We start from the raw sequence: 10,204 nt of genomic DNA, 5'->3' as shown, positions 1-10,204 counted from the left end.
TAGGGCGAGGGCCCCGGCGAGGGGGTTGAGGCAGTGTGAGGGGGTTGAGGCAGGGCGAGGGGGTTGAGGCAGGGCGAGGGCCCCGGCGAGGGGGTTGAGGCAGGGCGAGGGCCCCGGCGAGGGGGTTGAGGCAGTGTGAGGGGGTTGAGGCAGGGCGAGGGCCCCGGCGAGGGGGTTGAGGCAGGGCGAGGCCCCGACGAGGGGGTTGAGGCAGGGCGAGGGCCCCGACGAGGGGGTTGAGGCAGGGCGAGGGCCCTGGCGAGGGGGTTGAGGCAGGGCGAGGGGGTTGAGGCAGGGCGAGGGCCCCGGCGAGGGGGTTGAGGCAGGGCGAGGGCCCCGGCGAGGGGGTTGAGGCAGGGCGAGGGCCCCGGCGAGGGGGTTGAGGCAGGGCGAGGGCCCCGGCGAGGGGGTTGAGGCAGGGCGAGGGCCCTGGCGAGGGGGTTGAGGCAGGGCGAGGGGGTTGAGGCAGGGCGAGGGCCCTGGCGAGGGGGTTGAGGCAGGGCGAGGGCCCTGGCGAGGGGGTTGAGGCAGGGCGAGGGCCCTGGCGAGGGGGTTGAGGCAGGGCGAGGGCCCTGGCGAGGGGGTTGAGGCAGGGCGAGTGAGGGAGGAGCAGGAATGTGACTGGGATTTAATTTGAAGCGCAGGCGCCCCGGGTGGCGGGAGGGTGAATTACAGCGTGACCTGTTTACATAGAAATTCCCCATTGGGAGCGGGGGAAGTTATTCTCTGGAACCCCGAGCCGGGCCTAGATTCAGTCCCCGAGCGGGAATTGAATGGGAGCCGGGGGTCAGGCCGGGGACCGGGGTCTGCTCTGACTGCTCCAGCCGCCTCTCCCGGACCCATGGCCGGCCTGCGGCTGCTGAGCGGCTCCCGGTGTTTCCTGGCGGCCTCGGGGATTTCCCGCCTCCCTTCCCCGCGGCCGCGCTCTCCACCGCCCGCCGGTAAGTGGAAGGAGCCGCGGCCTAGCGGAGCCTCGGGTTCTCGTTAAACCTCAGTCGGGGGAGGGGCAGCTGGAGGCCTCCAATGACAAACACCTCCGTCCCTCCCCCCTTTCACCCTCCAGCCCCTACAACCCTCCCTATCTCTCTAACCTCCTCCAGTCCCTACAACCCTCCCTATCTCTAACCTCCTCCAGTCCCTACAACCCTCCCTATCTCTAACCTCCTCCAGCCTCTACAACCCTCCCTATCTCTAACCTCCTCCAGACTCTACAACCCTCCCTATCTCTAACCTCCTCCAGCCTCTACACCCTCCCTATCTCTGTAACCTCCTCCAGTCCCTACAACCCTCCCTATCTCTAACCTCCTCCAGCCTCTACAACCCTCCCTATCTCTGTAACCTCCTCCAGTCCCTACAACCCTCCCTATCTCTGTAACCTCCTCCAGTCCCTACAACCCTCCCTATCTCTGTAACCTCCTCCAGCCTCGACAACCCTCCCTATCTCTGTAACCTCCTCCAGCCTCGACAACCCTCCCTATCCCTAACCTCCTCCAGCCTCTACTACCCTCCCTATCTCTGTAACCTCCTCCAGCCTCTACAACCCTCCCTATCTCTGTAACCTCCTCCAGCCCCGACAACCCTCCCTATCTCTGTAACCTCCTCCAGCCTCTACAACCCTCCCTATCTCTAACCTCCTCCAGCCTCTACAACCCTCCCTATCTCTGTAACCTCCTCCAGCCTCTACAACCCTCCCTATCTCTGTAACCTCCTCCAGCCTCTACAACCCTCCCTATCTCTGTAACCTCCTCCAGCCTCTACAACCCTCCCTATCTCTGTAACCTCCTCCAGCCTCTACAACCCTCCCTATCTCTGTAACCTCCTCCAGCCTCTACAACCCTCCCTATCTCTGTAACCTCCTCCAGTCCCTAAAACCCTCCCTATCTCTGTAACCTCCTCATCCCCTACAACCCTCCCTATCTCTGTAACCTCCTCCAGTCCCTACAACCCTCCCTATCTCTGTAACCTCCTCCAGCCTCTACAACCCTCCCTATCTCTGTAACCTCCTCCAGTCCCTACAACCCTCCCTATCTCTGTAACACCCTCATCCCCTACAACCCTCCCTATCTCTGTAACCTCCTCCAGTCCCTACAACCCTCCCTATCTCTGTAACCTCCTCCAGCCTCTACAACCCTCCCTATCTCTAACCTCCTCCAGCCTCTACAACCCTCCCTATCTCTGTAACCTCCTCCAGCCTCTACAACCCTCCCTATCTCTGTAACCTCCTCCAGCCTCTACAACCCTCCCTATCTCTGTAACCTCCTCCAGCCTCTACAACCCTCCCTATCTCTGTAACCTCCTCCAGCCTCTACAACCCTCCCTATCTCTGTAACCTCCTCCAGTCCCTACAACCCTCCCTATCTCTGTAACCTCCTCCAGCCTCTACAACCCTCCCTATCTCGAACCTCCTCCAGCCTCTACAACCCTCCCTATCTCTGTAACCTCCTCCAGCCTCTACAACCCTCCCTATCTCTGTAACCTCCTCCAGCCTCTACAACCCTCCCTATCTCTGTAACCTCCTCCAGCCTCTACAACCCTCCCTATCTCTGTAACCTCCTCCAGTCCCTAAAACCCTCCCTATCTCTGTAACCTCCTCACCCCCCCCCCATCTCTGTAACCTCCTCATCCCCTACAACCCTCCCTATCTCTGTAACCTCCTCCAGCCTCTACAACCCTCCCTATCTCTGTAACCTGCTCCAGTCCCTACAACCCTCCCTATCTCTGTAACCCCCTCATCCCCTACAACCCTCCCTATCTCTGTAACCTCCTCCAGCCTCTACAACCCTCCCTATCTCTAACCTCCTCCAGCCTCTACAACCCTCCCTATCTCTGTAACCTCCTCCAGCCTCTACAACCCTCCCTATCTCTGTAACCTCCTCCAGCCTCTACAACCCTCCCTATCTCTGTAACCTCCTCCAGCCTCTACAACCCTCCCTATCTCTGTAACCTCCTCCAGTCCCTACAACCCTCCCTATCTCTGTAACCTCCTCCAGCCTCTACAACCCTCCCTATCTCTAACCTCCTCCAGCCTCTACAACCCTCCCTATCTCTGTAACCTCCTCCAGCCTCTACAACCCTCCCTATCTCTGTAACCTCCTCCAGCCTCTACAACCCTCCCTATCTCTGTAACCTCCTCCAGCCTCTACAACCCTCCCTATCTCTGTAACCTCCTCCAGTCCCTAAAACCCTCCCTATCTCTGTAACCTCCTCACCCCCCCCCATCTCTGTAACCTCCTCATCCCCTACAACCCTCCCTATCTCTGTAACCTCCTCCAGCCTCTGCAACCCTCCCTATCTCTGTAACCTCCTCCAGTCCCTACAACCCTCCCTATCTCTGTAACCCCCTCATCCCCTACAACCCTCCCTATCTCTGTAACCTCCTCCAGCCTCGACAACCCTCCTATCTCTGTAACCTCCTCCAGCCCCTACAACCGGCCTCTTGTCCATCCCCCGATTTCCATCGCTCCTGGGGCCCTAAGCTCTGGAATTCCCTCCCTAAACCTCTCCGCCTCTCTCTCTCCTCCTTTAAGACGCTCCTTAAAAGCGACCTCTTTGACCGAGTTTTTGATCGCCGGTCCCTAATATCTCCTTATGTGGCTCGGGGTTAAATTCTGTCTGATTTATGCTCCTGTGAAAGGGATGTTTTATGTTAAAGTTACTGTTTAAATGCAAGTTGTTGTAATGGAGAGGGTTGATGAGGTGATTGTGGTTGATGTATGTATGGATTTCAAAAGGCATTTAACAAGTTCCACAGAATAGACTTGTTAGCAAAAGTCAAGTGCTTGGTACTAAAGGAACAGTGGCAGCATGGATACAAATTGGCTAAGGGTTAGAAAGCAGGAAGTAGTTATAAACTATTGTTTTTCAGACTGGAGGGAAGTATTTTGTGTTATTTCGCAGGGATTGATATTGGGACCATTGCTCTTTTTGATATATAGTTATGACCTGTATTTGGGTAAACAGGGCATCATTTCAGAGTTCGCAGATGGGATAAACCTTGGAAATGTAGTAAATAGTGAGGAGGATAGTAACAGACTTCAGGAGGCTGTAGGCAGACCAGTCATGGGGAAAGAGCAGGGGAGTGGGACTAATTGGAAAGCTCTTTCATGGAGCAAGCACAGACATGATGGGCTGAATGACCTCCTTCAGATTCTGTGATTCCAAATAAAAATTGTTGTTCTTGCAGATGATTTTCTCGAGAATCTGGAGAAGAGAACAACCTGGGACAGGTTCTACCAGGAGACCCCAACCCAGCCCTTCAGGCATTTTGATTGGTTTCTTGGCTACCCATCACTCCATGGGATCCTGGTCCAGCTGCTGCATGATGCGGATGGTGAGGGTCCACGGAAGGTTCTGGACCTTGGCTGTGGTACCTCAGAGCTGGGCCCCCGTATGTACAGCGAGTGCTCGTTCCCGCTCCATGTCTACTGTATCGATTTCTCTCCTGTGGCCATTGCTCTGATGCAGGCCCAGTTTTCCCCCCTCCCTCCGCCTGGGCACCCAGCTTCCCAGCTACATTTTCTGCAGGCCGATGCCACTGACCTCTCGTCTTTCCAGCCAGGAACCTTTGACCTCGTCCTGGACAAGGGAACTTTAGATGCATTGCTCCGAACGAAAGGTAAACCAGAATTTGGGAGCGCAGTGTGAGGTGAGCACCCTGTGGCATTGCTCGCGGGATTCCCCACATTCCTCCCCACCACCCCCCAGACCCTGCTCTGGCCGTGACTGTGTAGGACTCACTGACTCTGGGTTTTCCTGCCCCACAGACAGGGGGATGGCTGCAGGACGAGCACTGGTGGAGTCGCTGCGAGTGATGCGTGCAGGAGGGTCGATGCTGCAGGTGTCGGATGAGGATCCGGATGCGCGGATGCTTTGGTTACAGAGTCTTCGGACGGTGAGCGTCACTGCACTCGAGCTGGATACTGACAAGAGCATCAGTTACTTTGCTTACATCATCAAACCAGCGAAGTGAGCGAGAGAGTGATGCAGCAATAACAAAGACAGTGGTCCTCGAACACCTCCTCCCCGGACCAGGGCCAGGGCAGACCTCCAGTTGCAGCACCTTGCTGGGGTTGGTGTTGAGGTTAATAAGTCTGCGTTTCTCCTCCTGATTTCTCTCTCCCAACCCCTACCTGGTGCAGGTGTCTGTGGCCAAACCATGATGCCCTCCACAGTCGGATAGCCTGTGGATGCTCACTAACAGCACTCACTCAGACCATGTGCCTTCCTGCACCCCCTCCATATCCCAGTCAACACCATTCATGAGAGAAGGGGTTGTTGGCAGTGGTCGGGAGCTCTGGCCAAGTATGACATGCTCATGTGTTTTGTATATGTTGAAATACTCCTGATTTCTTCGAAATAAAAGCTACAAATTATTTGCAGTGAGCTTGTTCAGATGCTGCAGTACTTTGGAATCTTTCCTTGCTATGAGAGCGAGTCACATAACATTCAGTGTCAGTCAGTCCCTTATGACAGTCGGGCTGGAGATTACTGTGTTTGGCAGCACCCTGGGAAAAAACTCCAGCCAAGGCTGTAGCAGTCTGAAGACAGCTGACTATAAGGTCCAGTGTGAGCAGGGTCCTTGGCACAGACTCATCCTGCTGTGGAGCGTGGTGGGGGAGTGGGTAGTCTTGGCATGGTTGAGGCAGAGTGTGTTCCTGGAGTGGAGCTGGGCGGGGACGGTCTTGGGACAGAGCAGGGAGCGGGCAGTCTTGCCATGGAGTAGGGATCAGGAGGTCCTGGTGCGCAGCAGAGAGTGGGTGTTACTGCTCTGGAGTTAGGAGTGGGTGGCCCTGCCATGGAGAAGGAAGCAGAGGTTCTGGTGCAGAGCGGAAAGCAGGCGGTCCCGGTGGGGAGCCGAGAGGAGAATGGTCGAGGCGTAGAGCAGGGGAGAGGAATAGTCCCAGTGCGGAGCAGGGAGAGCAGCGACTGCACTAGGGTCGGGTAGAGTCGGGTCAGGCGCAGGACAGAATGGAAGGACTCAGCCCGGGTCGTGCTCGGGTCTGATGTACTTCTGTTGGGTTCGGGTCGGGTTTTTTTTCCCCCCAGACCCAAGCAAGCCTTTATCCCGGCATGCAGCTGGGAGGTGGTGGTCCCAGCACAGAGCAGGGAGGGGACAGTCTTGGTGCTGAATATCCCACTCGGGATGTTACAGGTCGACTTGGAGTAATTTCCACACTTGCTAACAGAAACTTTTAATAAACACAAACCAACAACCAAGAGCTTTATTAAACCAGTAGCTTTACAGCACTACGGTAAAGCAGACAGAAAGGCACAGACAGGCAGGAAGGGCTCAGAGAGAGGGGTAGGGGGAGCTCAGAGATAGGAGAGGGCTGAGAGATAGGAGACAGTGGAGAGATGGGGTAGGGGAAGCTCAGAGATAGGAGAGGGCGGAGAGAGGGGTAGGGGAGGCTCAGAGATAGGAGAGGGCGGAGAGAGGGGTAGAGGAGGCTCAGAGATAGGCGAGGGCTGAGAGATAGGAGACAGTGGAGAGATGGGGTAGGGGAAGCTCAGAGATAGGAGAGGGCGGAGAGAGGGGTAGGGGGAGCTCAGAGATAGGAGAGGGGTAGAGGAGGCTCAGAGATAGGCGAGGGCTTGAGAGATAGGAGACAGTGGAGAGATGGGGTAGGGGAAGCTCAGAGATAGGAGAGGGCGGAGAGAGGGGTAGGGGAGGCTCAGAGATAGGAGAGGGCTGAGAGAGGGGTAGGGGGAGCTCAGAGATAGGAGAGGGCTGAGAGATAGGAGACAGTGGAGAGATGGGGTAGGGGAAGCTCAGAGATAGGAGAGGGCGGAGAGCGGGGTAGAGGAGGCTCAGAGATAGGCGAGGGCTGAGAGATAGGAGACAGTGGAGAGATGGGGTAGGGGAAGCTCAGAGATAGGAGAGGGCGGAGAGAGGGGTAGGGGGAGCTCAGAGATAGGAGAGGGGTAGAGGAGGCTCAGAGATAGGCGAGGGCTGAGAGATAGGAGACAGTGGAGAGATGGGGTAGGGGAAGCTCAGAGATAGGAGAGGGCGGAGAGAGGGGTAGGGGAGGCTCAGAGATAGGAGAGGGCGGAGAGATGGGGTAGGGGAGTGCTGAGAAAGAGGTAGGGGAGAGCAGGTGTCCTGGACAAACTACAGTGAAATCACCAACTAAAACTATGTACAAACTCTTGTATCACTCACGAGCCCGAGACACACTCATCCTATTCATGTTATTTATGAATTAATTGCCCCTTTTTCAGAATTAAAGCATGTTGCGATCCCCACCGTGCCTGCACCTAAACTCAGGGTCCAAAAAGGGTCTTCTCCGATATCAGAACCCGGGTCTCCTGGTCCAAGACTGGAGTGAGGGGCTGCCCTGGGACACATGGGGAGACAGTGATCCCAAGGGGAGGAGGAGAGTGAGAAGGGCTAGTCATCGGGCTGTGGGGAGGAGGAGAGGGGGGTAGGAGGGGGTGGGGGGGAAATCCTGCTCTCAGCGCCTCACTCTGTGCTGATTCATGTTTTACCAGTTTGTGCATGTGAAGGGACAGTGAAACAACAGTTTCTGTTGAACTCTGCAGGGTGTGGGGAGTATTTCTGTTGATCTCTGCAGGGTGTGGGGGTTATTTCTGTTGAACTCTGCAGGATGGGGGGGTATTTCTGCTAAATTCTGCAGGATAGGGGGGGTATTTCTGTTGAACTCTGCAGGGTGTGGGGGGGTATTTCTGTTGATCTCTGCAGGGTGTGGGGGGTATTTCTGTTGAACTCTGCAGGATGGGGGGGTATTTCTGTTGAACTCTGCAGGGTGTGGGGGGTATTTCTGTTGATCTCTGCAGGGTGTGGGGGGTATTTCTGTTGAACTCTGCAGGGTGTGGGGGGTATTTCTGTTGATCTCTGCAGGGTGTGGGGGGTATTTCTGTTGAACTCTGCAGGGTGTGGGGGGGTATTTCTGTTGAACTCTGCAGGGTGTGGGGGGGTATTTCTGTTGAACTCTGCAGGGTGTGGGGGGGTATTTCTGTTGAACTCTGCAGGGTGTGGGGGGTATTTCTGTTGAACTCTGCAGGGTGTGGGGGGTATTTCTGTTGAACTCTGCAGGGTGTGGGGGGTATTTCTGTTGAACTCTGCAGGGTGTGGGGGGTATTTCTGTTGATCTCTGCAGGGTGTGGGGGGTATTTCTGTTGAACTCTGCAGGGTGTGGGGGGTATTTCTGTTGATCTCTGCAGGGTGTGGGGGGTATTTCTGTTGATCTCTGCAGGGTGTGGGGGGGTATTTCTGTTGAACTCTGCAGGGTGTGGGGGGGTATTTCTGTTGAACTCTGCAGGGTGTGGGGGTATTTCTGTTGATCTCTGCAGGGTGTGGGGGGGTATTTCTGTTGAACTCTGCAGGGTGTGGGGGGTATTTCTGTTGAACTCTGCAGGGTGTGGGGGGTATTTCTGTTGAACTCTGCAGGGTGTGGGGGGTATTTCTGTTGAACTCTGCAGGGTGTGGGGGGTATTTCTGTTCTGGATTCAGTGACTCAATCCCTGACAGTTTGCACTGAGGACAGAAGGGCAGGAATCTTACACCAGTTAGAAAACTTGTGACAAGCAGCACAGGAATAAGCCAGTGGTGGGGAACGGGGCTAAACAGGTCATAGGGCAAGGACAGTTAGCCCTAGTTTCTTGATAACACAGGACATTACATCATCCTCCCCCACCCCCCCCCCCCCAAACAAACAATCCCAGAACCAACCCCGAACTTTAGAAAAATCCTTTGGAGAGGACTGGATGCTTTGTGTAAGGCTGCAACGGGAGGGGGACAGAGGGGGAGGCAGGGGGTGGGAAGCAGTGGAAGAGGGATGGAGGGCGAGGCGGGGTGGGGAGCAGAAGCGTGGGGAGGTGGGGGTGTTGGGGATTCTGCTTTTCAGTTCCTCACCTGCCCCTTTCCCTGGCGCTGAGATTTGTTCCAGTTGTGTCTACAGTAACGACTCATTTACAAGGGTTAGCTGGTGACAGAATTTCACACTGATACCCATGCAGATCACTGGGATGACTCTGTGACTTGCCTGCGAGGGAAAGACTTGGGAAATGGGGACCCTTTAAGTGCTGTGGAATCTCCCGGAGAGCAGGGGGTGTGGTACAGAATCAGCACTGCCAGCGGGGCTGTTTAATACCCAGCCGGTGGTCTGCTCTTCTTTAACGGTTCAGCAGTGAATATGTACCAAAGGTGAGCTTGATGGTGGAGGCTGTGACTGACTAGTGCACCCCAACTCTCTACACAACTGTTTGATGCAGTGAGTGAGGAAAGCAAAGACTGCATAACAATAACTAGCTTTAATAAAACAAAAGAAAACATTCATTAATGAGTACATTAAAAACTGAAACTAATCCCGACAAACTGGAGGAAGAAGATTGAAAGTAAGGATCGAGTCTTACACAGAATGAAAATATAAAATAAAAACAACACACAGAACTGAAACTGTCTCATCCTTTGTAAAAGTACCTTGTGCCAGGTGCACTGTTCCCTCTGTCCTGTTCAATTGGAAATGTTTCATCAGAGGGCCGTGGTCCAAAGGAAAAATCGCAGACAGGGGCCCCTCCTGTGTAAAAACTCTTTCCAAATCTTCACCAAAGAAATTATTTGTCAAGTAAAGTTCGTGACAGTCCGATCAAGTCTGATGGTCACAAACCAAAGCAGACAATCTGCCAGAAATGCCGAGCTGTTAGTCGGTCGATGCCAGGCTGTATCCTTGCTCTGGGCTCCCGTGTTCCTTCCCATCTTCTTCTGATGCTGTTTACAAATAAGACAACAAGGTCTGTAACTGGACAATTCACCCTCCCCACACCCCTCACTCAATTTCCCCACTTCCCTCAGAATACCCCCACCACTGTTTGGAGTCATACCTAACGCAAAGGAAGATGGTTGTGGTTGTTGGAGGTCAATCATCTGAACTCCAGGACATCACTGCAGGTGTTCCTCAGGGTAATGTCCTAGGCCCAACCATCTTCAGCTGCTTCATCAATGATCTTCCTTCAATCATTAGGTCAGAAGTGGGGATGTTCGCTGATGATTGCACAATGTTCAGCACCATTCGTGACTCCTCAGATACGGATGCAGCCCGTGTCACGCAAGACCTGGACAATATTCAGACTTGGGCTGATAGGTGGCAAGTAACGTTTACACCACACAAATGCCAGGTGATGACCATCTCCCTTTGACATTCAATGACATTACCATCGCTGAATCCCCCACTATCGACATCCTGGG

At 54.7% G+C, this 10,204-nt stretch overlaps 2 protein-coding genes across 3 annotated transcripts in view; one reads left to right on the top strand and one right to left on the bottom strand.

Moving 5' to 3' along the window:
* The first annotated feature begins 612 nt into the window (after positions 1-612).
* cskmt (citrate synthase lysine methyltransferase) lies at positions 613-5,379 on the top strand. The gene is made up of 3 exons (XM_068027802.1): positions 613-941; positions 4,184-4,615; positions 4,764-5,379. The coding sequence occupies exons 1-3, from the start codon at positions 842-844 to the stop codon at positions 4,967-4,969; spliced, it is 738 nt and encodes a 245-aa protein (XP_067883903.1). The 5' UTR covers positions 613-841; the 3' UTR covers positions 4,970-5,379.
* A 3,876-nt stretch (positions 5,380-9,255) lies between these two features.
* Positions 9,256-10,204, bottom strand: part of LOC137364926 (protein LBH-like) — a 41,096-nt gene continuing 40,147 nt past the window's right edge. For both annotated transcript variants that reach the window (XM_068027800.1, XM_068027801.1), the window contains exon 4: positions 9,256-9,727. In XM_068027800.1, coding sequence (XP_067883901.1) covers positions 9,660-9,727 — 68 coding nt within the window. In that variant the 3' untranslated portion in view covers positions 9,256-9,659. The remainder of the gene's footprint in view (positions 9,728-10,204) is intronic.

This window comes from Heterodontus francisci, unplaced genomic scaffold (assembly GCF_036365525.1).
Source record: "Heterodontus francisci isolate sHetFra1 unplaced genomic scaffold, sHetFra1.hap1 HAP1_SCAFFOLD_695, whole genome shotgun sequence".
NCBI lineage: Eukaryota > Metazoa > Chordata > Chondrichthyes > Heterodontiformes > Heterodontidae > Heterodontus > Heterodontus francisci.
The sequence above is the reverse complement of the archived record's forward strand: the minus strand, read 5'-3'. Positions and strand labels throughout refer to the sequence as shown.

Excerpts from the sequence above, each read along its gene's own strand:
- cskmt (XM_068027802.1), top strand. The coding sequence starts at position 842 with ATGGCCGGCCTGCGGCTGCTGAGCGGCTCCCGGTGTTTCCTGGCGGCC. Across the intron at positions 942-4,183 it reads GCGCTCTCCACCGCCCGCCG|ATGATTTTCTCGAGAATCTG; the intron begins GTAAGTGGAAGG and ends TTGTTCTTGCAG. Across the intron at positions 4,616-4,763 it reads TGCATTGCTCCGAACGAAAG|ACAGGGGGATGGCTGCAGGA; the intron begins GTAAACCAGAAT and ends CCTGCCCCACAG.